The sequence below is a fragment of the Berghia stephanieae genome, chromosome 6, assembly GCF_034508935.2.
Source record: "Berghia stephanieae isolate SIO BIC M18660-M18661 chromosome 6, UCSD_Bste_1.3, whole genome shotgun sequence".
Classification (NCBI taxonomy): domain Eukaryota; kingdom Metazoa; phylum Mollusca; class Gastropoda; order Nudibranchia; family Aeolidiidae; genus Berghia; species Berghia stephanieae.
The window spans coordinates 14,676,879-14,704,041 of NC_088365.1; the positions used below are offsets into that span (position 1 = coordinate 14,676,879).

The following is a 27,163-nucleotide window of genomic DNA, read 5'->3' on the forward strand; positions in this document are numbered from 1 at the left end:
GCACCGTAAAACCCTTAAAAACAAACAAAAACAATATCCCAGTTTCTATGCGTAAATCAGACAATTGCTTGCTACCCTTTGGATAAGACGCTAGTCTATTGCAAAGTACTTTCCATGGGATCTAACAGATCCAGCTACCCAATCACTGCTTACATACATTTAGAAACAACATAAATTATTTTAAGAATTAGATATACAGTGCAACCTCGATATAACGACATCGTCGGGACCGGGAAAACGTGTCGTTATAGAGGGATGTCGTTGCAGAGAGGTTTCCTATGTGTGTATATCAGGAGGTGTTTTGGGTCTTGTGTTGTGAATGTATACTTTTTCATTTTCCCTCTGTAGTTTATCCGGGCTTGGGACCGGCAATGAATGGAGAGTGGACAAAGGATTTATAAACAGTCCAGTGTTGACCTGTCACAGGCATTCATTGGGTGAAAGGCGAGCCTTCGGATTGGCCTTGCGGTGTTGTATAAATGTGACTATTGATTGGCTGAAAAAGAAGCGTTTTCATTGGCTACAATAAGAACTAGCTCTGGGCTTATTACGAGTAGACAACATACATAGAATGGAAGATACCACTTGTAATAGTTACGAACAATTTCATGGTAGACAAACACCTTCAAGGTTTGTCGGACCAGAAATGTCGTTATACAGGGTTTTGCTGAAATGTACGTCGCTATAGAGGGGTTTTTATTACTAATGATATATAGTAAAATAAAATGGGACCTGAGTACCATGTCGTTATACAGGGAATGTCGCTATAACGGATGTCGTTACATCGGGGTTGCACTGAATTTTAAAAAATAATAATAATGTACAAATTGTCATCAATAATTTAATGAATGCATTCAATTCAAACTGTACCTTGCACACACAACTATGATAAGCCATTTCTTTTCACAACAATTCATAAAATTATCCTTTGTTTGTTTGTTTCTCCTTTTTGTTGCTTTAAGGCACTTAGTCTCTTCAACACAATTGAGTTATATAGAACCGCTGAATGTCAAAAGAAGAAGTGGATGACAAAAATAGTCAAATGTAATATGCCAAAATCATAACCTAAAGATATCATAAGCTAAATTATAAATAGCCAAGAACAAACAGGCAGAAGATTTACAGAAAAAAAAATATCCCCTGTCAAAAATACAATCACAAACCAAAGAAGCAGGAGAGGCTAGTAAAGAGAAGAAGAAACGACATCAATATCGGATCGTACACCCATGCGAACATCATAGGTATACGATTCAAGGGTGATGCTCCCATCCAACCACCCGCAAAATTATCCTTTAAGAATTCATTCAGTTCTCAAAACACAATCACCTTTTTCAAAGTAATCCTTTATAGGGAATATGACTTTTGAGACAAAATGCAATTTTATAGAATCTTCACTATTGTCCAAGGATTAGAAGTGGATGACAATCGTGAATATGGTAATCATTGAGACCTTATCAAAACCACTCATGTTTACCTCACTCACATTCATTTTTCTTATATTCTTTGTCAATATGGGAATCTCAAATAAATAGGCCCCCATTTGTAGGAGATTCCTGAGCTACACTGTTTTATCAAATTTACATATTATTTTTATCCTCACTTCCATTTCAAAGTTATTACACAGCATCACAGAACAAATAATTGATTTTTTTTTTCTGTATTTGAGTACTCAGATTACAAACTTAAAACTAGCCCTCGGCACAAGAAAACAATAAATAGTTCCCTCGAAAACGATGTCCATTCTATTAAACATATGGAAACATACAGTGTCTGTCATATAAATTTCTTTTAAAGTCAAAACAAACACTTCTTGCTTTTTGTTGATGGCATCATTCCTTTAGAGTTGAGGATTCGAACTGCTTCCCTCAGGTGTTTAGGGTGAAGAGGACCAGAATCACCCCATTTCTCACTCACATCCAAAGCTGAAAGAAAGGAAAATGATTATGAGAATAATAATGAAACAGAACATTTTTCACCAATTCTTTTAAACTCCGTACATGAATAGTCCATTTCTTTTTCTTCTTCCACATCTCTGAAGAATTCATGACAGGCGTCATGTCTTGTCCTACATGTAAAGTGTTGCTGTTGGCTAGGGATCTCTTGTAAAGCGCTTTGAGCACATTTAGTGAATATTGCGCTATAAAAATAATCAAGTTAAATGATCAATTTCGGAAAAATAGAAAAACGATACCTTAACCCTTTTGATAGTACCAACACTCGATTGTATTGGAATTGTAAGATGATGATGCAACCCTAGTATGTTTTTGAGTATAAAAGATAGAATGCTATGGGTAAAAATTGCCATTAGTAAAGATAGACCTTTGTGGTGTAGTAGTTGTAGTGGGTAAGCTGTTTGTCATGTAAACTCCATGAAACGGGTTCGAATCCAACAAAGGACCAAATCTTTTTTTTTTCCTTTTGTTATCATCCCCCTTGTCACACCAGACCATTAGATATTTTTTTTTTTAAGTATTATTTTTTTTCATGTTTTTTTTTTTATTGGATAGAATAGAATTGATGAGAAACAAAAATTGTCTTTTTATGGACCAAAAAAAAAAACTGAAAACCACCTACCAGTTTCTAGAACCTCCCCTACAAACACTTTAGCAATTCCTGACATGGCAATAACAACATTCTGGGAGACAGTTGATCCTGTGATACTCTGCATGAGCTGTGGAAAGAACGAGATGTATTATATTTTTTATCAATTCTATGTTTTTTCTTAACCTTAACTAACTATCTGTCATTATTATTCTTCCAATTGCTTTCTCCTGGGTATTTTTTTTAAGGCTCCAGTGACCTGCTCACAAAGATTTATCACATTGTACTTGTACACTCTCGGGTCTTCTTGATATGACATATTAACTCACTCAATCCTAGAGATTTTTACTACTTTTCAAAACTGGAAAAAATGTATTAAAAATGAGCATGTGCATAGATAGTTTTATTCAACTACCATTAACATGTAAAAACTAAAAACACTAGCTTTGATACTACGCCTATAATTTGTCTCAGAAAGATGTAATAAATAGCCATGGGGTAAAAGTAACCCCGGGTATACTACGGATATAGTCGGTGTTAGGGTTGATTGAGTTAAACGAAGACTGCTCAGCTATATGGTGTCTGTCCTTTTACAAAAGTAAACAATTGTGGGCATGGTAAGTGATCAAATGGATGATAAAACATTGGCACCTTGAGTAAGGCATTTGACACAATTTATCCCACTTTACCCAGGTGTGAATTAGGGTCTCACTACAGGCAGTGATTGGTGCTGTGAGATTCCCGGTACAAAGGATGCTTAACAGGCCATTGTTATAAGTACTGGAATGGGAAATATTGTTTTCAAATCGATTTTTTTTCTTGGTCCCTCCCCTTCGTCCTATATAACATTAGTAAAAAAAAAAAAAAAAAATCCACATAAGTCGATGTTCTTATCACTCATGACTACAATAAAATCACAAATAAACAAGTATTTCCATTGGTTAAAAAAGCTACCAGTAAGAATTTTCAGTGGTTAAGAATATCCGTGAACGATTGGCGCACATCGACGTGATGTAGGTGCTTTGCCTGACGTCCGTGTTCAATGTACATAAGCAGTATTGAATAACTTTAATTTCTCCATCTCAAATTTTACATTGTCGAACTCAGTTCAAGAATTTTTTTTGGTTCTAATCCAGGCCATCCTATTAATGCCCCTCTTATTAGTATCAATTTTATCAAGATTCAAGTCAGTTACAACTACAATGGCAACCTATCGCGGAAGAAGATTCGAAGCTTGGAAAGTCGGCATGCGACAGAAAATCATCGCGTAGGAAATTGGCATACCGCTATTTCTGTTGGACGATTTACAAGAGCATGACTTGACCTGAGGTCTACTCTTCCGCTTTTCGCGAATATTTCAGTTAATTGGTATACATTCGCTTTCAAGGCAAAAATTCGCTTTTCACCTTTCCAATCGAGGAAAATTAAAAAAAAAATTCTCTCGTAAAAAACAAGTGAGCTATGGTACTTCGTAGTCAATCAACACACTTTTGTGTGTCTGATTAGTCCCTTCAAAGTGTGTCTGCTGATGTCGGATATATTATGTTGGAGGGGATTGAACGAAGTATATTATATATGGTGAATCAATTTGTGAGTCATGACTTGGCAATTTTTGTTGCTTCATTCGTAATAATATATTGATTACGTCAGCTTCTTTCCAATTATTTTAGCCTGTGTAAGTGTGTGTGTGTGTGTGTGTGTGTCACCGGCACGCGCGTCTGTTTGTTTCGGTGTGTGTGTGTGGGGGGGGGGGAGGGTCCTGACAAGTTAACATCCATCCATCAATCTTTGCTACTCAGACGGCAGGACCTGTGTGTCTCATATTATTTGACCCATTCTTAGTCTACAAATCTGTACATTTTACACATTTATATTTTAAATCATTTGAGTACTTTGGATTGTCCATTACATTTTCTGTTGCAAAGCATGTCATAGTCAATAACAGTAAGTTGATTCCCGCTTTTTTATCTCGAATTACGATTTTTGTATCTGATTCACTCTATGGGGCTATTGGGGTAGGAGCCTTGATGACCACTACAGAGACCGCGCGATATGAAGGGAATACTTATTCTAGATTGGTTTGCTTTTTCACATGCGTTTTTGCTCATTTGGTTAAACTCCGGTTAAGTTGAATTTCGGATAAGTCGATTTTTTTCTCGGTTCCCCTGGGCATCGTCTTATCCGGAGTCCACTGTAGTACAGAATGGAAATTTGTTTTCAAATGGCCTGCACTGTCAGGAAAGTTATCAAAACATTGAGAGGCTGTTTGAACATTGTGAATCCTCAATCTCAATAGCTTGTCCTTGTATTATTTGCAAAAGACCCTCACGTGCCCATCACTACTGCAAATGTTCAGTTGCAGTCCAATCAAAACTGGTAACAGTAACTGATTACTTTGATGAGAGAGTGCATTCAAGACTTTTGAAAGTTTCCAAGCATTCAACATCCGTTTGTCCAGTGGCAGGACATTCCAATCATTTATTGTTCGTGGGAAAAAACTGTGTTTGTATGTGTAGTTCATGTAAATGTTTGTATGTATTGTGATGCATTTTATATAAGTGTAGCAAGTGTATCTGATTTGCTTTTTATGTAGTTTGGGATAATGATGGGTGCTTTTGGGTCATTGATGGTTTTGTGTAATGTAACACTACGGGGATATCCTGCACCCATTTTTCAATGGTTTCCATTCAAGTGACTGGAGGAATGACGTAACACAACCTGAGTCTCTGGATTTGCATCGGGATGCGAATTTTGGAGCAGCCCTTTGTAATTTTCCAATCTTGTCTATGTCCTTTTTTGTGTAAGGGTCCCACACTGCACTGGCATATTCTAATATTAGCCTGATTAGCATTGTGTACCCCTAGGCTGTCATTCTTTGTGGGTACTGGTTTATGTTCCTTTTGAGAAACCCCAGCATCTAACTTGCCTTTGCTGTGATATGTTCTATATGGGTTTGCCACATTAGTTTCTTAATAGTTTTTAATCGATGAAAATGTACAAATATATTTTCGTATAAATATACATTGCAGCACAGAAATCTCGAACAAGTTGGGCCTGGGCCCATTTGTTTGAGATTTATGTGTTTTTTAGTTTTCCATGTTCAGTATTTTACAAAGAATGTGGGGGAGGGGTAAAAGTAGGTGGTTTTGGTATCTCAGTAGTCCTTCAGAGTCATTGAGTCACTGGGACCAGAGTTTATCCCAGTTTCTATAGCGTGAAACTGACAGTAACAATTGCTTGCTATCCTTTGGATAGGGCACTGGTCTGCCACAAAGTAATTTCCACCAAATCTAGGAGATTCACCTACCCATTCACACCATGTCATACCATGGTATTATGTTCCCCTTTCAGTGCACTTTAATAAGAAAACACATTACATTGTTGATTACACACTCAGCACTCGACTTCTTTATCCACAAATATGGTACCTATTCACTACCACTCCTCATCTCCCTAGTGCCTCTCTTTTCACCCTATCTTCCCCACCCCAAATAACTTCTTTGATTTTAATACATAACAGTAACAGTCTTATGCAATCACTGCCTCGCTAGTCTCCCCCCTGATACATTACAGTGAAGCGTCATATGCACAAGACACTGGTCAAACATACTTCGCACATCCCTTGCACACACACACATACACATGCATGTGAAAACAACCAGCACACTTAATGCCAATGGATAATAATGGCAGCTTATGTTTCCATTCAATAGAAACATTGGCAAAAGAATGTTATCAACGAATGCATAAGTGAAGGTCCAGTTTGTTGGAGATTTCCATGTTCATCTCCGATAGTGTTTGAGATTTTCGTGTTGCTAGTAGTAGAGGGATTAAAATAGGGAATTGAGATGTGTTAGAGATTTCTGTGATTTCGAGATTTGCATGTTCGATATTTACGTGCTGCACTGTATTTTTTTTTTCGATTAGAAAAGAGTTCTTGACATGACAGGTATTTTGCAAAACAAAATTGAGCAGCTAAACAGAGTACTTATCGACTGGCCACATAGCAATCAAATGTGGCCTGTCGCTTCAGATGGGTAAAAGTACTCACCCTTTTGATTGATGCCCTAGGAAATGTGGCTCTTCTATACATCTCATATCTGTTTAACTGTTCCTCTGAAAAGTTTGACACCAGCACCCTGAAAGTAGCAATCATAATGTATATATATACATATATGTGTAATATAAGTAATCCGAAGTGCTTGAAACACCTTAGGTTCAAACCTGCATAGAATCTTAAGACAAAGAACATGAATAACCTGTAATCTAGAACCTACGCCATCCTAAAACCCCTATTCACCAATGGTGTCCTTTACCGCCTCTAAATAAGATACTTTCTACCCATTGACTGGGTCCTCTTAGACCCGGTATTGAAGAGAGAAGTATTTTGTACGTCTCGCCACTACGCGAGCAGCCCTTTGACACCCGCCCTCCTCTGACTCTCTCTTCTGCTCTCATCCTTCCTCTCATCCATCATCTTTTCCTCTCTCCTCTCCCCCCTCTCTCTCTCCTCTCTCTCTCTCTCTCTCTCTTCTCTCCTCTCTCTCTCTCTCTCTCTCTCTCTCTCTCTCTCTCTCTCTTCTCTCTCTCTCTCTCTCTCTTCTCTCCTCTCTCTCTCTCTCTCTCTCTCTCTCTCTCTCTCTCTCTCTCTCTCTCTCTCTCTCTCTCTTCTCCTCTCTCTCTCTCTCTCTCTCTCCTCTCCTCTCTCTCTCTCTCTCTCTCTCTCTCTCTCTCCTTCTCTCTCTCTCTCTCTCTCTCTCTCTCTCTCTCTCTCCTCTCTCTCTCCTCTCCTCTCTCTCTCTCCTCTCTCTCTCTCTCTCTCTCTCTCTCCTCTCTCTCTCTCTCTCTCTCTCTCTCTCTCTCTCTCTCTCTCTCTCTCTCTCTCTCTCTGTGTCTCTGTCTCTTTCTCTCTCTCTCTCTCTCTCTCTCTCTCCCCCTCTCTCTCTCTCCTCTCCTCTCTCTCCTCTCTCTCTCTTCTCTCTCTCTCTCTCTCCTCTCTCTCTCTCTCTCTTCTCTCTCTCCTCTCCTCTCTCTCTCTCTCTCTCTCTCTCTCTCTCTCTCTCTCTCTCTCTCTCTCTCTCTCTCTCTCTCTCTCTCTCTCCTCTCTCTCCTCTCCCCTCTCTCTCTCCTCTCTCTCTCTCCTCTCTCTCTCTCTCCTCTCCTCTCTCTCTCTCTCTCTCCTCTCTCTCTCTATTTGATATCCCAATTCCTTATGGGCTCATTGTGTTGTAACGGAAATCTAAATAGGATTCCACAGTCTGACGTCACGTCCGCCTAGTGCTGAGGAGGTTTACATTCATGTTCCGTTTGGTCTGGTAGCTCACCAGTGTGGTGCTGTCCTTGAATGCAAACATGGATTGGTGAAGGGAGAGATGCTTTTTGTCCTTAAATATCTGAGGCAAAAACGTCTTGTTCCTCCTTACTGTCCCCACAAGAGTTAGCTTTTGGCGCAGCAGTTTTTGGGACAGCTCGAAGTCTGTGAAGTAATTGTCACAAGTGACGTTCCTTCCAGACTGAAAATAGCGCTGGACCAGGTTTAGAACAGTAGATGCTCCAACACTGCTGGCTGTTTTGGGCTGTGTTCCCTTTCCAAGATATGGTATGCCGTAGCACGGAAAGGCGTTGGCGGCATCACACACCCAAAATATTTTGATGCCATACTTGTCAGGCTTCGAGGGGATATACTGCAGAAAGGCACAACGACCACGGAAATTGACAAGTTGCTCGTCTACTGTGAGGGCTTCTCCCGGCGCATAGTGCATCTGAAGGGCAATCTGGAACTTGTTCCAAATGTCCCTGATTGGAGCAAACAGATCCCTGGCTCTTCGTTGGCTTCTCGTCAAACCGCATGTAAGTCAAAAGAGACGAAAAACGGTTCCGAGAGAAACAAGCCCGTAAAATTTGCAGTCCATCCAAAACATCGAACAACATCTTTATATCTGTCATGTTTTCCTTCCTGGAGCCTGCATACAGCAAGCACCCAATAAGGGCAGAGATCTCATCCCTTGTGCAGACTGTCCATTTCATGCCTTTCACCCTCCTCCCTTCAATATTTGTGTATTTTACGCACTCGTCGATCATGAACGCCGTGAAAAACAGCAGAAAGGCGCTCTCTGGTGTCTCCACATGTCCTGTTGCGGGAGTGCGGTCATGAGGTAACCTCAAAATATTGCGGGCTGGCGTTTTGGTAGCTGCAGGTTTGGTCTTACTCCAATCTACCATCCATGACTTGTAGCAGCCAGCATCTGAAGCGATGTCGTTGGCAACCACGGGCAACAGCTCGGTGTTGGTTGCAACCACAGGCAATAGCTCGGTATAGCTGGCAGTCTGCAAGTCATTATCATCCTCATCATCATCATCATCATCATCATCCCCACCAACTGCTTCGTCCATTTCACCATCCTCAACGTCAAACTGATTCTGAAATAAATCTTCTTCAGATGAAGATTCCTCTTCAGAGCTGTTCTCAGGCTCAACAGACAGGAGTTGTTCCCATATATTTCTGTCCGCCATTTCACTGTTAAAACGAGAAACGTAATTTACTTTAGTTATTGAGTCCATTGAATGATAAAGAACTATGATACAGAGTCTATCCCGGTTTAGTAACGTTAAATGGACTGATAGCATTTGGTATCACAAGCATGACAATGGCTTGTACCGTATGAAGGGACCCCACCACTGTTGATAGAAGCCAACATGGAGAGATTGTGTGGAAATAACTAGAAATAATCTGACTCACACTGAAACCCAGGATTATTGGATCTGTTCACTATCAGCAAAAATCATAGAGGCTAGCTAATCTATTATCATCTTTATTTCTTTTTACAACACACTCTGTGTCCGTGTCTCCTGAAAAGAACCAACGTGTAAAACCTGCAATGTCCTTACCAACTTCAGCTATGCACATGAACTGGCTGCTAAGTAGTAGGACTAGTTTGGGTTACGTCATAACCATATTGTACTAGTTTATACAGCTAATGATGAATTTATACTAATTACTCACCTCAATAGGCAAAATACAAAACTGGCAATTGTAGTTGTAGAAATATATCGATATTTTGTAAAAGCAGAAGAAATAATATTTGTAAACTGTCGCGGGCAAAACGAGTAGAAAAGGTCATGAGTACACATGACATAGACTACACACGGCTAGGTCAGGTCATGACTCGGCGCATTCTTTTAGGACACAACAAGATTATTTTGTGGAATCATGCCAAAATCGACGTTCAAAAATAACCCATTACAACCAATTGATACCAAAGTCAGAAAGTGCACTATAAATTAGTATTGCGTTGATCACTCTGTTGTATTGTAAATACAGAAACATCTGTGTAAATAGTAATATATTAAGACATTCTCCTTGCCACTATTCCAATAGACTTATACAAAATATCTATAAATTTTGCTTTTGGCAAAAAGAATGCCAAATTGGCAACCATAGTTGATCCGTAAGTAAGGGGCACGCGGGTGGCGGACGTATTCCTCTCTTTGCTTGTCGGTGGGTCTGAAAGACCACGCGAGTGGCGAATGGGGCATGAGGAATAAAACTCTCTTTGTGCGTTACCGGGTCTAACAGACCCCGCGAGTGGCCGCGCTAAAGAATTTTATAGGGTTGTGAAAAAAATTCATATAAAATACAATTTCCATGAAAATTAAAAAAAACAACTCAATCCACATAACAAAAAATGGTTGAAGGAAGCATATCTAGAGTTTCAAGTTTTTATTTACTCATTCAAAGACACAATGACAGAATATGTACTTGGGGTGGGTCTAATAGACCCACGAGTGGCGGTAAAGGTTAAAGAAAAAAAAAAGACAACCAAAAAACGCATCACTATGATGAATCACCTCCAACATAAACATGCAACTGTTTTTTTCCCTTTATGTACAGACCTTACATCCCGAAAACACCCATTATATTACCAAGACAAAGCTGCATATATACAAGGGTGAGAACGGCATGTCACAAAAAATAGAAATTTTTCTTATCTTACCCATGTGATAAAGAAAAACGTACCATTTTAAATGCATAGATCATGGTCCATTCATGCCCTATAAATATGCATTTCATTATAATTGACAGAATTGCCAATGCAAAACATGTCTTGTGGGAATTCCAGACACCATTTGGAGTAATTTCAAAGCTGAAACAGGAACTTCCACATAAAAAAAATCTTAACTACTAAGATTTTATCATATTTTAAGTTGAAACAGTATCAACAGACACCATCACTATCCACCCCAAGCCCGCTTTTGACATTAAGAAATACCCCAAAAAATGTTCTTTTAATCATATGGCTTGTTGGTACTGATGATAATGTGGTATTTTGCAGTAGTGATGGTAGAGATAATGATGTGGTGGTAGTGGTTTTAACAGTGGTTGTTGAGTTGATGATGTAGTGATGATAGGTAGAGATAATGATGGTAGTGGTAAATGCTGAGGTAGTAGTTGTAGTGGGAGTGGTTTTAGAGGTAATGATGTGGTGACAGATGTGGTAGTAGTAGTAGTGGTGGTAGGGATGATGTGGTGGTTGTTGTAGTAGTAGTGGTCATAGAGATAATGATGTGCTTGTGGTTAAGTGGTAATTGTAGTGGAGATGATATGGATCTGCAGGACCATATGAAAAGAGAAATTGTTTCAAACTTTGGTTGATATATGGGAGGTCATTTCAATCGAATTGATTGAAAACCTGACATCTTCCATGAGATGCTGTGTTTGCAGTTTAAAAGATGCAATTGGTGGTCACAATAATAAAACTAGAATTGCTTTAAATAAAATCTCTTTGAATCTTGTGTTTGTTTTCTCTGTTACCTCCTATTTCTGACATTTGCATAAAAAGGCCAGAGTTCCTTTTTACATTAAAATATCATATTGAAATTGCTGGACTGAAAATCCTTTTAAATGGTATAAACTTTTAACTCAACAGTTCCATGTAAGATTATACTTATTTTTGTCTGATAGTATATAAAAGCTTGATTTTTCTCTTTACCATGATCATTATTATTATTATTATTATTATTATTATTATTATTATTATTATTATTATTATTATTAATATTATTATTATTATTATTATTATTATTATTATTATTATTATTATTATTATTATTATGCATAAATCCTTACTGCATTTTCATCCTTTCCTCATCCTGCCTTTTAATTCGTTTTATGGCTTGTTTCAACTCTTCATCAGATTCTGTGCTCTTCCTTTTCTGGGGTGATGAAGATGCCGATGCAGATGTGGATGCAGAGGTGGATGGGGCTTCCTTGGATGTGGATGGTTTTAGCTCATCAGATGATTCAGACACTTTAGTCTTCTCACTTCCTTCATCTGGCGTTTTCTCCCTGTCTGATGAGGAATTATCTCTTTCTGAAAATCTCTTCTCAGGAGTGTTCTCTCGACTCGACTTTGGACTTGCATCTATAATAATGAATAATGATTGAGCATGAATGAAATAAACTAAAATATTCACAAATGATTAAAGTTTAAAAGCTCTTCCAAAAATTACAAAATGCGCTCTTTGGTTTCTGGAGTGTTTCAATTAGCGTACTCAAATGATTTGATACCATGTGACATTTTATTACATAAATATAAAAGAAGTCATGAGGGTATATTATCCATCCGACAACAAAAAAGACTACAACTACTACAGGATATCTTAAGATGATTTTTTGAGTCTCTTTATGAGATTTTATTAGTCTTTTATGAGCTCAGTAAACCATAAATGGATGTACCTATGAAATGAGGGTGGTTACTTTTGTGTGTATTTTTCCCGAAAAAAAACCTTAAGTAATATTCTGAGTTTAAAGTTATATTAAAGATTTTGAAATTATAATTCACCGAAGCTTAAGACTAAGACTGTCTTAGTCAAAATGAGTCGATGGACAGTTTTTTAAAAAATAAAATAAAATGTTTGGTAACTTCCTGGGCAACATTTAGGTCCTGTCATATTAAACAAATTAAAATTTGCAAACAAAACTTAAATGGAATGTTGTCAATAGATTCATTGTTCTGAAAAAGGCACATATTTTCTAATGACAAATTTATGAAAAGATGATCACAAACACAACTCTTACAAATATGTTTCTTTGTGCACCTTGTTTTTAAATACTTCAATAATATCAATAATATCATAGGAAAACTGATTAAAATTAAATATTTATCAATATTTATGGTGCCAACTTCCTTATATTTTTGGTCAAAACAATTCAGTAATTCCAGGTGAAAATGGAGATTATATAACATTCACCTCACCTTGTTTGTCTGAATGATTTCCACTCCCACTATCTTTATGGTCAGTCGTCTTGTCAAATGAAGAGTTGGGACTTGAGAGGTCTAAATCATCCTCTAAGTTACTTGCATTGCTTTCCCTGTGGTTTAAAATGAATAGTCACTCTTAACAATAAAATGCCTGTTCAGAGTAATTTGACAAGGGGTTAGTGATGTTAACGCAAAGCAAAAATAATCTATATAGTGCTGTTGCTGTTATATCATGAAGCTCAGCAGCGCTTTAAAAGTATAAGTTTTATCATATAATTATTCCTTTAAATCGAAAATTTTAAAAAGTAAAATAAACGAATAAAATTTGTATAAAAATTTATGCCATTAACCTGTCCCTGCAGTTTTTTGCGGCCATAAATTTCACCCTTGTCCGCAAAAAGCTGCAAATTTTTATTTGGCCGCCAAAAGCCGCAATTTTCGTCGTTTTTAGGCTAAATTGACGATTTTTTGTTTTAAAAAAAAGCAAAAGCTATGAAAAATTGTGAAAAGACGGCGACTTTCAATGCTAGCATCTAAAATTGGCACTAAATAACGGACAAACATGTCGAGGCCTAGCCTCCCAGCTCTGTGGCCTAGCCTAGGCTATTGGAGATCCCAAGTTTTGTTTTTCGCCTTTTTTTTTCTTTTTACTGAAGAGCTCTCACGTCCTTCATCCCATAATCCCAATTCCTATTTTTATTTTATTGCATTCAAAAATTTTACTTCCAAAGTTTAATTCTTTTCCTAAGAAATTTATCACATTTATCATTTATGTAAACAAAATGTGTTCTATTGAAATATTTTTCATGAAATGCAATTTCATTTTTAGCCACAAGTTGCACTAAGTTTTCATGATATGATTATGATTTTTCATGATTTTTTTCCATGTTTTTCATTCATAAACCCATTAGGCCTATATTGAAATATAAAGCAATGATAATAATGCTCAAAATTGGATAGTAGGTAGAGAATACAAATTTAATGTGCCCCCATTTGAAAATGGATTTTGTTCCTTTTTCCTTGTGAATAGTTAGTTTTTTCCTCTCCTTAATTAGTTATTCAAATTTTGAATTTTTTATGCGATTGTTCACTTTGATTTCCCAAATTTTAAGAAGCTAAATATTTCATAAAATATTGTTATTACTTCCTTCTTTTTTTTACTTACTTACTTACTTACTTACTTACTTACTTACTATGGCTATTATTATTATTATAAAAATATTTCAAACCATTCAAAATGTAAATAAATTCATGTTGACATGTTGTGACATCAATATTCTACAAAATGCCCTATTTGTGTCAATTTTTTAACGTACATGTTGTTTTAATATTAATTGTTTGATTTTTGTAAAACTAGCGACAATTTTTTGGCATATTTTAATATTTTGATGGCAAATTTTACAATTTTTTATGGCAAATTTTGGCGTTTGAAATGGTAAAAAACCTCGGGGACAGATTAACAATACAAACAAAAACTGAGGTCTAGTAAACTAATTTGAGGTGCTTATAAAGCGCTGCTGACCGAGTCTCAATAAAAAAAGATTTTCATTACAAAATCTGGATTCTTTTATTAACTGAACCAAAATGACAAGACATTTTCATAATCTTTACTCTTACAATTCTGATTAATCAATACCTTTATACTACTTCAGAAATTATTGTAAATGATATCAGACGTAACGTGGCTCTTATGCCCAAACAAAGTCTCATTCATTCATTCATTAATCCCATGATCATCAGGGGGATACACGGGATGCAGATTCACCACTTTCCGCCATTCTTCTCTATTGTTGGTCTTCTCCAAGAGTTTCTTTATCTTCATTACTATCAATTCCTTGATATTGTCCATCCAAACTTTCCTTTGTTTTCCTCTTTTTCTTCCTCCTTCAGAGGTACCCTCCATCACCGTTCTGCACAAACCTTCATGCTCACATTGTGACCAAACCATAACAGTTTCCTTCTTCAAACTGTGGTTACTATTACTACTACCGGGAATGCAACAGTTTCAGGTCACAAAGTCCATCAGTAAATAACAAAGGCAAATAGAAGGGTTTTTTAAAAATATAGAAGTACATTTTTCGGAGGGGCTTGGTGATAACGAAAGCCTGTTTCTATTGTCATCCATACCAGGCATTTCGTTCATCCTGGAGGGATCCTCTAACTTTAAATCAAATTATGCCTGTGTTGACAAGGAGATTTGGTTTGCACAATGAACAAAATGTGATAAAGTGATGTAGAGAGAGAGAAAATCTGACGAATTATGACTGACTGGTCACCGAGATCTAAGATTTATAATTATAGAGGTTCATTGAGTCTTGAGTCTCAATCCAACTTGAATTTTTTAACAAAGTAGGTACCTATTTCAACAAGATGTTTAATTTTAATTAGTTTGTACCCCTTCCCATCCTGTGACAGCCGCAAAATTGAAACTGTGTGTTAGAGTTGTAAAGTCAGTCTTATTCTTACCCTCTAGAACTTCTAGTACTTGATAATTATTTATATTTTACGCAGTGGCTATTTTTACAGTCCCGTAAAGATGGTTCTCTGGGCTATTTTTACATTTAAACGGCGTTGCTCGTCTATTAGGTACCTATTTTTTTTTAAGCAATATAGACTCAATGGGAGAATGATTGCTCAAGGCAAGTTCAACTTAAAATATGCAGTAATTGTTTGTTATGCCCCAAAAGAGGACAAGAGTGAAGACGAGAAATAGAGCTTACTTTTATGATAAGGATTAAGCTAAAAAATCAAACAGTACAAGTACAAGAGACTCCAAAGCATGATGTTACATATAAAAATGCTATCATTTATAATAATAAACGCAAAGGTTGGACGAGATTGTAAAAATAGCCCCGAGAACCATCTTTACGGGACTTTAAAAATAGCCACAGCTAGAGAATTGTTAATAACTGGAATAAACGGCAAGAAACCACAGTATCAGTATTTCAGCAAAAAATTTGAATAAATTCAAAGCAGAGTTGGAGATAAGTAACATCCTAGGAAACAAGTTCAGTTTATAAGAATTGGTCCAATCATTAATAGATGAGGAGGAGCAAAGGAGACTACATCGTCTAAAAGCTCTATACAGAGGTATCTGTACTACCGCAAACTCGGGGACCCAAATAATTTTGGGAGGGGGGAACCTTTTTTTTTTTAAGTCTCTCCCCTCCCAAACCCCCTACAGGACTTTTTTTTTTCAATTTTACCCCTCCCAAACCCCAAAAATTATTTGGGTCCCCGAGTTTGCGGTAGTATCGAGTTTTCCATGTATATTTTATCTATCTCCAACTCTTCTTAGTCAGATTTAGATTCTACCTGGAGGGGCTTGGTGATAACGAAAGCCTGTTTCTATTGTCATCCATACCAGGCAATTCGTTCATCCTGGAGGGATCCTCTAACTTTAAAGCAAATTATGCCCGCGTTGTGATTTGGTTTGCACAGAGAATAAAATGTGATAACGTGATGTAGAGAGTAGAGAGAAAATCTGACGAGTTATGATTGACTTGTCACCGAGATCTAAGATTTATGATATTGAATGTTGCAAGTTGGTTTATGAAAACAGTTTTTAACACTAAAATGTTTTATTCGTGAATTATAGATTTCGTATTTACACCAACGGACACTCTCGATTTCAGTCATGTTGTTAACCTCCTCCCCCTAAAAAAAAATAAAGAAAGAAAGAGAGGGGAAAAAGACCCGAGAAGAATATGCAACTTACGATTTAATTCATTATTTGTTTGAACACTTTAAGCTCGAATGGTATATATATTAACATAATGGTCAACATTTCTTTTTACTTCTTAGTTGATGATTTTGTTACTGCTTGCTGAACTGTAAGAAAGTATGCTGCTATATTTTCAGCCTTACGCAATCCGGATAAATAAACATTCTTGACGACCAAGAAAATTAATTTGTTCACTTACATTATGTGCATCCATTATTCCAATTAAAGTAACTCAGGGATAGAAAAATTCCCTGAAACTCTGGAAACATGGCCCTCAACCTAAGGCCGTTAATAATTACGAGAGGGCTCGGAAAATGGACTGATGTTAAACAACCAAGTTTATTTCGTGTGGCCCTATTCAAGTTCAATGAAAATAAGAAAATTGTTTCACCTTCTCTGGTCTGCTCAAGCTCAACGAACACAAACTCAAAAGGAAACACTTCTTTTACATCAAAGGTTGATAAAAGAAAAATGTCATAGGGAGAAAATCCAAATACGTCCGCCACATACATTACAAAGAACGGCTCACCTTGGCAGTTTTAGTTAGCTTAAAATAAACTCTTAGGCCGGTCCCGGTTTTTCAGCACCAAATCATTAGTAATTTAAAACGTTTAAGATAAACTCTGTCCCTGAGCTAGTCTGGATAAGATAAACTCATCAATCTGTGTGAGCCATTAGGCCCATGGAGCCGGAGTTTACCCTGGTTTCTATAGTCTATAGTGTGAAACGGAAAATAGCAATTGGTTGCTACCCAAGATGATCGTATAACTTTTGCTCGACTAGAATAAAATAATTAAAACTCGTTTTAGTGGCTTCTCGACGTCAATTTTTTAATATTGTTTTTGTCTTTGGATAAATAAAAACTTTAATTCCAAGTGAACAACTATATAAATTTATTGTTTGTAATGTAAGTTGTGGACACATTTGGGATTTCTCCCAAGTACAGTACTGACGTAATTATATTTTTTTTTTAATCGTGTTAGATACAAGTACAGTACGAATAGTGCTTGACATGTAAAAATGGAGCGAATTATTATTGTAATATTTACCACGATGTTGGAGTCAGTCTACATCGTGGCTCCGTAGATTTATAGTTGATTAGTAGATGCTTTCATCTATGCAGACAGCTGTTGTAATCTCTTTTTTCATGTTGAGTGTGGCTTCGCGAGGTTGTTTAATTATAGTGTATTTTTCTTCCAGGCATAAGCTACATTGTTTTGATGATGGTGTATATCCTGTTGTCTTAGATAGAATTTTCCATGAAATGCTGTGGTCTAGCTTGTCTTTAAATTTCCAAATATGTTCGCTGAGCTTTGTAGATGTGTTTTTGTTGGTGTTTCTAAAGGTTGAGATGTGGAGGTTGTATCTTGTTTTGAAATTATTTTCCGTTAGTCCTACATATTTTTCCTGAATGTTTGTTTAGTTTCGGTGACTGGGGCTTGGTATATTAGGCTTGATTCTAAACATTGTTTGTTTAATGGGCAATGCTCCTTCTTTCTGTAGTTACATGTTATGATGGGTGGGTTTTGCTCTTGTCAGTGGTTTTTTAATATTTTGTTTGTTGTGGCTTGAAATTATTTCTTCCATGTTGCGCATACAAGAGTAGCTTATTTTTATGGTATTTCTGTTGATAGTTTTATGTAGCTTGTGATTCTATAGGAAGTGTGTATGAATTAGTTTCAGGAACTGCTGTCCAATATTGGTGGGGATTTTTTAAAAGTTTTTTGTCAGTATCACCAAGCTTCAAACAGTAACTTTAGCATTTTGCCTATTATTTCAGACCCATTTGTATTCTGATAACATTGGATTTTTAAAAAATATATAGGTGCAAAATAAAAAGGAAGTATTATATACATATTTAATATGATTGGGTGGGCAGGAGGATCAGCATTAAACCAGTTTGTTTTTTTGGGCGAAACCTTAAGCTCTACATAAAACTAAATGAACCAAAAGAAAACGATACAAATACTACAACAAGTCGTGTTGAAACTCAACTCCATGGTCGAATTTCAAATAATGTCTTGTGATGTCACTTTGACAATTTGTGAAAAAAGCTGCCATGAAATTCGCAACATGCCACTCTATTAGGTCCTGTCATGAAATTGGGCCGAGCATGTATAAGACACAAGAAAAAAGCTAGCAAACCAAAACAAGAACACGAAAAAAAATTTAACACTTTGATTTCTTAATTAATTGAATATAATACAACAAAGAGGGGGAAAAGAGGAACAGCAAGATACATGTATGTAATTTTTCACATGATGATGATAAACTATACACGATCATCTTAACATTATCAAAATAGTATAGTAAATTAGCTCATGTTGTTATTATTATTGATAATGTTGATGATGATGTTAATAATGATGGTGATACAGTCGACTTCAATTAATCGCACACCCTCAGAGTTTGGGTTAGCGTGTTGATTAAGCTGAGTGTGCGATTAAGCAAGAAGATAAGAATAGCATCAAAGCACTAGCTTTTATGTGCCATTCATATAGGACCGTCCTCTGTGAGTTTTCTGCGAGCCTTTGGACCATCATGTGCAAGATATGACCTCATGAGAAGGGATTTTTTGTTTGTTTCTTTTTTTGTGTGTTTTTGGTGGGGTTGTTTGGGGGGGAGAGGGAGGTTCTTTTTAAATTTTTGTTTTGTTTTTTTCTTTTTCATATTTTGTCGACAAAAAAAAAGTAACATTAGTGTTTGTAAGAAAAGCAATCATGAAGCATCAGCATTGTGTTTTTCACTATGTTCTTTTTTTAAACACGACATTGTGTCGACCTTTCCATCTCGAGAGCCAGCCTTCTGATGGGGAGAAGGACGTGCCTTGAGTTAATGCCAGTTCAGTCACCTTTTGCTTGATTAGGTCTTCAGACAGTTTAGTGCTTTATTTCACTTATCACCCATCCACATGACTAAGGTGTTTTCAACGACACCTCGCTCACCATCTCTCTGTCAGTTACTTCCCAGATTTAATCCATTACTCACTTTGACTGTATCATCAACCTTGTTTTTTTAGCAAACGAGAGACTTGGGTTCTTGATACACTGGTCTTTGTAGATAGCTTGCCATGCATTTGCTTTGGAATTGATTCTGCATCTGAAATCAATTGAAGTTTTGGTTGAATAGTGAGATCTCTGCGCTTTGGGGAAGCCATTGTTGTAATTGTAATGATGGTAAATTATGATGAGACACAATGTGGTGTGTTATGATTTGAGTGTGGTACTATGAATGACAAACAAAACAAATGTGGTCTAGTCGTCAACCATGTTTATTCACAACTGAGGGGAAGTTGGTATTTTAGTTGCCAGGTCCATATGGTGTTGCCATATTGGCTGTTTTCAACTAAGTATGATTATATAACATCCCCCTTTCCAACAACATTATAATGTTGAGGTTATAGTCAACGTTTTTCATTTTATTCTTCTGTGAAAAGATGTTTCCTCTGTTTCTAAACTACTGACTGAATTATGATAATGTAAAACCTATCCATGCCTAGCGGCTTATTTTAGTGTATATTTGCATCTAGTGTTTGCAAGTCTGTCGTGTTAGTGGTCGTATTCACAATCATATTTCATGCTAAATGGCCATGCCTATCATTTGTAAGTCTGTGGAACAGAAGAGCGCTCGTGCTTGTTCTGTTCGGGCACAGGTGAGCATGGGAGCTCGACCTGTGCTGCCGTTGTCTGTACCATCTGATGATTGGCACTAGATGTTGATATCGGTCTTGCTGTATTTGGATTTGGCAATGGACGTAGATGGTGCCTATTTCGACGAATGATGTTGTCGTTTTCTGTTCTGACAAGGTACGATCTGGGATGTTTGTCTTTCTGCATTATGATACCTTGTTGCCATCTGTTGGTCGATTTGTTTTGGTAGGTTACTGGCTGTCCCATTGATAATTTTTGGGAGTTGATACGTTGATCTATTGTAGTAGTGTTCTTGGGTTTTCTGCCGATTCTCAAGATGGCATTTGGTTTCTTCTAGGTCTGGAGCACGAGATTCTTTTCTTGGCAAATCATCTTTCAGTTGTCGGCCATAGAGTAGTTGTGCAGGTGATAGAGTGTTATTGTCAATCGGAGTTGTCCTGAGAGCTAACATGGCCATGAATGGATCTGATGCTGTTTCACGTGCTTTCTTGAGTGTACGTTTCACTATTTTCACCTGGCTCTCGATGAATCCATTGCTATGTGGATAGTGAGGTGAACTTGTGTCATGGCGGATTCCATAATTTTGTGTAAAATTTTTGTATGCATTCCCGCTGAAATGAGGACCATTGTCTGATCTTATGGTTACAGGAATCCCATGTTCACTAATGATTTGTTTCGTTAGTGTCACTATTTTTTGGCTAGTGCTTTGGTTTTGCGGAATCTTCCTTACAAAATGAAACTTTGTGAAGTAATCTGCAACCAAAAGGTATTCTTCTCCATCGAGGTAGAACAGGTCTGTACCTATTGTGTGCCATGGATGGGGTAGAACTTCAGAAGGGATGACAGGTTCTTTCCTTTGAGATGGTTGGTAAGCTTGGCATGTTTTACACTCTTTCGTGATTTCTGCTATGTCTCTGGTTATGTTTCTCCAAAACACTGAAGCTCGTGCCCTTAGTGAGTTTTTTCAACCCCCAGGTGTGGTTTATGGAGTGTTTCAAGGATCTCTTTCTGTAATGTTTTGGGTATGATAACTCTTCTGCCTTTTAGCAAAATACCTTCCTCTATGCTGATTTCATCTCTGTAGTTCCAATAGGGTCTGCAGAGGTAGTCAACATCTTGAATTTTCTCTGGCCATCCAGTGAAAACTGTATGCTTGAGAGCATTTAGGTTCATTTCTTGTGGAGAGATTCTTGACAGTGGGTCTGCAATTGCCATTTCCTTGCCTGGAACATATTTTATCTTCAAGTTGTATGGCTGAATTCTAAGCAGCATTCGTTGCAATCTGGGTGGTGCTGCCTTCAAATGTTTGAGTTGGATGGACTCAAGGGGTTTTTCACAATGAATTGTTGTCCATATAGATAGGTGTGGAATCTCTCGCAGCCATAAACGACAGCCAACATTTCTCTCTCTATATTGGCATATCTTGTTTCCTCATCCGTGAGGGATTTGCTGGCGAATGCAACAGAGAGACCTTCTTGTAGAAGTGTGGCCCCTAACCCTTTCAGTGATGCATCTACTTGGACCGTGATTGATTTCCTGCTGTCGAAGTATGCAAGTGTTACTTTTTCAGATATAGCCTCTTTGATTTTGTCATAAGCTTCTTGCATATTGTAGCATTCCAACAAAAATCGCTGTCTTTTTTCAGGATTTCTCTTAGAGGTGCAGTAAGGTCACTGGTGTTTGGAATGAATGTGCTCATGTATGTCGTCAGTCCTAGGAATGATTGTAGTTCTCGGGGCGTTTGTGGTGGCTTCATATTCTTGAGAGCTGCTACTTTTGCAGGGTCTGGTTTTATACCATCTTTGAGCATATGAGCATAATGACTTTTTTGTTATTTGCACTTTTTGATTCATTCAAACGTGTAATCTTTTAACATCTCATTGAGGTTGGCATCATGTTCTTCTTCTGTCTCCCCATGTACCACAATATCGTCTGATATTCCAATCACGCCTTTGCATCCTTCAAACGTCTGATCGATCTTGGCTTGAAAAATGTCTTGGCTCATTTTCAGACCAAATGGCATTCTCAAGAATCTGTATCTGCCGAAAGGGGTATTGAAGGTTGTCAGGTAACTGGATTCGTCGTCCAGTTCAATGTTCCAGTATCCAGCTTTTGCATCAAGTATGGAGAAATACTTGGCACCATGAGTTTCGGTATGATTTCTTCAAGTGTTGGAATGGCATGATGTTCTCTCAGTATAGCCTTGTTTAGATCTTTCGGGTCAAGACATAGTCTTAGTTTGCCATTAGATTTTTCTCTGTAGACAAGGCTGTTGACCCATGCCGTCGGTTCACCTTCTTTGATTTTGTTGATGATTCCTTTTTCTGTCATTTCGTCCAATTCTTCTTTTATTCGGTCTTTCAGGATAATTGGGACTCTTCTTGGAGCATGTATCACTGGTGGAATACTTTTGTCAATGTTGATGTGATATTGGCCTTGGAATTTGCCAATACCATTGAAGTTATCTGGAAATCTGTTCTTGATCTTCTCTTCACAATTTTCATTTTTAAGTTGGCAATTAATTGTGATTAGATTGAGTGCTTGAGCTGTTGGCAGTCCTAAGATTGCGTTTCCTTCATCTTCTGTGACATAGAATAAGGCATTTTGGTATTTGTCTTTACTCGAACAGGGAAAAGTAACTGTTCCAAATTGTTTGACTTGGTGACTGCTGTATGCTATCAATGTTCTTGAGGAAGGCTGGAGTGATTTTGGTAATCCTTCTTTGTCGACATCATCTGGGTACATGTTTTTGTAGATTCTTAGTGGAAGGGCGTTGCCTTGTGCACCGGTATCAACTTTCACCTTTAAAGTAGCAGTCTTCTTCTCGTTAAGTTTTATCTTTATTGAGGTGAATACTTCGTCTTTGAGGCTCTGTATTTGCAATGTTTCAAAATGTAAGTCTTCGTCTTCATCTTCAAGTTCAAAATTGTTCGTGTTTTTTCTGTTGTTATCGTACTTTAATTTCCTGCACATTTTCTTGAAATGGTGCGGTTTCTCGCAATAGTTGCAAATCTTATTCTTGGCAGGACATTGGTCAAAGGGTGCATCTGCCCGCCACATTTCTGACATTGTTTGTAATTCTGCTTTAGATGTGTTCTTGCCTTCTGTCTTTCTTCATCTGGCTTGGTTTTACTCTTTTCTTTTAAGGTGTACACTGTTGTTTGTTGAAGCTTACTAATCTGTTGTTTTGATGTCTCCATTGCTCTTGCGATGTCACTTGCCTTCTCTAAGTCTGCATCTCCCTCTTGAAGTAGTCTTTCTCTTATTCTGGTATCATTTGTCCCAAATATGATGCGATCTCTGATGAGTGAATTTTTTATTTCTCCAAATTCACAATCGTTGGCCAGAATCTTCAAATCTGTAATAAACTGATCGACCATTTCTTCAGTTGCCTGCATTCTGGAATTGAACTTGTAGCGGGCCATTGGAACGTTTTTCTTTGGTTGGCAATACCTTGTGAATCGTTCTATCATTTCACTTACTGTCAGTTGCTCCTCGGTGTTCCAGGAGTTGTAAATATCTCGCCCATCTTCACCAATATAGAGCAGGAAGTAGCTACTCTTTTGTTCTTTGCTTTTCTCTGCTAATGGGCCAGTCAGCAGTAATTTCATATGCTGCAACCATTTTCGCCAGTTTTCTGAAATGTACCCACTTTCAAAATTCATGGGACTCGGTTTTATGGAGTCCATCTTTGGGTTTGGAACTTTAGTCAGGAACTAGTTTTGGTAGAAGAAATAGCTCGATGAAATATTGATTCAAAGAAAATGTAATATACTAGTGGAGTTTCTGAAGCAAGGGTTTACTTATCTGTATCTTCTGACACCATGTTATGATTTGAGTGTGGTACTATGAATGACAAACAAAACAAATGTGGTCTAGTCATCAACCATGTTTATTCACAACTGAGGGGAAGTTGGTATTTTAGTTGCCAGGTCCATATGGTGTTGCTATATTGGCTGTTTTCAACTAAGTATGATTATATAACATGGTGCAGTCTTTTTGGTGTTTCTTTTTTCCAAAAAAAGGCAATTCACTGTTTAAATTTTGATTTCTATAAATCTATTTGTCGGCTTTATTCATTAAATGAACATATGGGTAAACAATTCAAAAGACTCACCTTTATCTTTAAGTGTATCAATGTGGACATGACCATATGGATCACTCAAAAGATGGCATGAGACACTTGTTTTTTGGTGTAATCTTTTCTTACTGTTAACGGCCCAGTAGAAGAAAACAATGTACAGGTAGAGAATTGCAATCGAGTGATCAGACAATGTAAACAATCACCTGGCATTGAGTGGACTGCGATCATGTTTCACACCTAGTGATGCAGACAGCGAGTGCTGAATCAATTAGCCTATTGTTGTCAACAAGCATTGCACATCTGACCTAGTCAGGGTCAGAGAGACAGTGGAATCGCTATTACAGGAAAGCTTTTCACACATTATACGAGATTAACATGCAAACATGGTTAGATGAGAAACACATTTTCATTACTTTTTGGTGTCATTTTTAGATATTTTTCTCCAATCAAGATGAAAACAAGGTGTAGCGATTAAATGGAGAAGGTGTGCGATTAAGAGCAATGATTAGACTATAAAGAAAAAAATTTTGTTTTTCGGGAATGTGTAGCTTATACAGAGTGTGCGATTAAATGGAGTGAACTATAATAATAATAATAATAATAATAATAATAATAATAATGATAATGATAACAACAATAATAATAAGAATAATTATAATAATAATGATGAGGAGGAGGATGATGATAATAATAATAAACATCATCTGCGCCATTTTCTTTTTTCAATGTTCTGCTCTCTTTATTAATCCCTTCAGCATGTTTCATGACCCCATTTCAGCTGTATTGTTGTGGAATACTCTTGCAATAATAACATTGTGTGAATTTACCCATCATGTTATATAAAGAAATCGTAACGCTGTATACCACCATGAGAGTTAATAAAAAGAAAAATAGTTGTATGTATTTATTCTCCCTTTCACAGTCACTACAATCGGAGGATAACTAACATTAAAATCCACCATAATGAACCGAAATGGTCAGCTATGCAATCAAAACAGATATTATGATATATTTTTTTATTAATAAAAAAAGGAGCTTTTACGCAGCTCAATAATATCAGCCAGCGAAATGTGTTCGAAGCACTTTACAAGGGTCCCAAATCAATAGCATCAGTGAACGTGTTGGATGTGAAAAGAGTGTATCTGAGTGTGACGAGAATATGTGAGTTCAGGGCCCTTTCCAAAGATTCAGCCCACAGCATGATTCAAACCTTCAACCTACAGGATACAATGCAGATGCCATGAGACCTCAAAGCCTTACTTAAAGATCAGATTTGAATACTTTTATTTTTATTTTTTTCCAAATTAAATTTTGCAAATTTTGCTGATTGGTTCATTGATTTACTTTTTTTTCAGGTACTATACGATGGAGGATGTAAAATCTGTCACATTGAAATTTCAGCCCTGAAGAAATGGACTAAGAACAGAGACAACATTGAATTTGTTGACATTTCCACCCCTGACTATGATCCTCAGTTTTGGGGTGGTGTGTCTTATGAAGATGCCATGAAGGAGATGCATGTTGTTGGCCCAGATGGAAAGGTAAGACCCGTTTGGCCTACTCTTATTTTAAAAGAGATATTTGTGAAAATAAAACTGGCAGATCACCTGATTTCCTAAATACTTGTAAATATGATAAGTTATGATTCTCATATAATTTGAAGGATTTTGTTTGTTTGGATAGACGTAATGTGTAATTTATGTTGTGAAACACAGCTTTTTTATCAACTGATTTCTTGATACAAATGAACATGAATCTGTGATAGCAAATTGAAAATTGTATTCAGACAGTCAGGTGATCTGCCAGTTTTACAATCCATCAAAAGAGTCAGACGTCATTGATATTTAAAGTCAAATGAAATTCTTTGGCCGCAATCTGTATTTGTGGTGTTTTTGTGACCAAAAACAAACACTTTGTAATAAGGTACGTGTATTCGAATTTAAAATAGTATAATGTTTTGACATGCTTAAATAATAGCTGGCATTGAGCCAAACTATGTAAAGGGCTGCTTGAATATTGAAATGTTTTTTTTTTTTAAATGGACACTTATATTTCATGATCACGGTAAAATAAATATATAGGTAAAATATAAATTCAAAACTAACAATAAGCTACCCTTTTTTATTCTATTTTCACTGACAGATATACACAAGAGGTGATGCCATAAGACACATGTATAGAGCCTGTGGACTTGGATTTCTTTCGACTTTCACTGAATTGCCTCTAATCAGACCAATTTGCGACGAATTGTACGTCCACTTTGCCAAATACAGGCTTAAGAAAGCTTTCGATAGATGTGATTCCAATTCTTGTGATATCAAATTGAAACATTTACGTGATAAAGTAGAGAGGGAAGGCAAATCATGATGATTGAATTACACTTGTAAATATGATAAGTTATGATTCTCATATAGTTTAAAGGATTTTGTTGTGTTTTTTATAGACGTAATGTGTGATTTATATTGTGAAACACAGCTTTTTTATAAATGGAATTCTTGATACAAATAAATGTGAATCTGTGATAGCAAATTGAAAATTGTAGTTTGATGCAGAGCAATTTTTCCACTGAAAATCATAGCCCATGTCACCCGACTCCTAAACAAAGAAAAGAAAAAAAAAAACAGAAAAGAATTGAAAAATAAATAAAAACAATAAAATGAGATAACATGACTGTATTTTATTAAATTTCACATTGTATATTTTTTCATTATGCCAAAGTTAATTAATGGTTAAGTTTTACAAGTGTTTACTCTTTGATAAATAAATTTATGATGTATAATTTTCACTCGAGTATTCCGTATTATTATTACATGGAACAAAATTTCTATTTCATGCAGTAGTCATAATAGTAGGCAGTTTCGCGAGAGCGCGAGCCGCTAGCTGAATCGGCGATCAGCCACCC

General features: G+C 36.8%; 2 protein-coding genes across 4 annotated transcripts; one reads left to right on the top strand and one right to left on the bottom strand.

The window, feature by feature from the left end:
• Positions 1-827: 827 nt before the first annotated feature.
• On the bottom strand, positions 828-16,455 carry LOC144974541 (uncharacterized). Of its 2 annotated transcripts, none has more exons than XM_078917500.1 (6): positions 16,119-16,455; positions 12,798-12,913; positions 11,669-11,963; positions 6,593-6,680; positions 2,575-2,671; positions 828-1,922 (listed from the first exon to the last, which is right to left on the bottom strand). In XM_078917500.1, exons 1-6 carry the CDS (start codon positions 16,181-16,183, stop codon positions 1,795-1,797), a joined length of 789 nt encoding a protein of 262 aa, XP_078773626.1. In that variant the 5' UTR covers positions 16,184-16,455; the 3' UTR covers positions 828-1,794. The 2 variants fall into 2 exon arrangements, with proteins under 2 accessions (XP_078773626.1, XP_078773627.1); XM_078917501.1 differs by lacking the exon at positions 16,119-16,455 and adding an exon at positions 13,154-13,721 and having other exon boundaries at positions 1,083-1,922.
• A 203-nt stretch (positions 16,456-16,658) lies between these two features.
• On the top strand, positions 16,659-27,046 carry LOC144974542 (uncharacterized). 2 transcript variants are annotated; one of them, XM_078917503.1, is made up of 3 exons: positions 16,659-16,983; positions 25,617-25,802; positions 26,404-27,046. In XM_078917503.1, exons 1-3 carry the CDS (start codon positions 16,795-16,797, stop codon positions 26,626-26,628), a joined length of 600 nt encoding a protein of 199 aa, XP_078773629.1. In that variant the 5' UTR covers positions 16,659-16,794; the 3' UTR covers positions 26,629-27,046. The 2 variants fall into 2 exon arrangements, with proteins under 2 accessions (XP_078773629.1, XP_078773630.1); XM_078917504.1 differs by lacking the exon at positions 16,659-16,983 and adding an exon at positions 24,222-24,647.
• Positions 27,047-27,163: the final 117 nt, after the last annotated feature.

What these genes read in the sequence shown, in the direction of transcription:
- LOC144974541 (XM_078917500.1), bottom strand. Translation starts at nt 16,183, where the DNA reads ATGAACGAATTGCCTGGTATGGATGACAATAGAAACAGGCTTTCGTTA. An exon ending in TTATCACCAAGCCCCTCCAG is followed by an intron (nt 12,914 to 16,118) that starts GTAGAATCTAAA and finishes TTTAAACCACAG; the next exon opens with GGAAAGCAATGCAAGTAACT. An exon ending in AGGGGAGGTTCTAGAAACTG is followed by an intron (nt 1,923 to 2,574) that starts GTAGGTGGTTTT and finishes CCTTTCTTTCAG; the next exon opens with CTTTGGATGTGAGTGAGAAA.
- LOC144974542 (XM_078917503.1), top strand. Translation starts at nt 16,795, where the DNA reads ATGGCCCTCAACCTAAGGCCGTTAATAATTACGAGAGGGCTCGGAAAA. An exon ending in ACACTTCTTTTACATCAAAG is followed by an intron (nt 16,984 to 25,616) that starts GTTGATAAAAGA and finishes CTTTTTTTTCAG; the next exon opens with GTACTATACGATGGAGGATG. An exon ending in TTGTTGGCCCAGATGGAAAG is followed by an intron (nt 25,803 to 26,403) that starts GTAAGACCCGTT and finishes TTTCACTGACAG; the next exon opens with ATATACACAAGAGGTGATGC.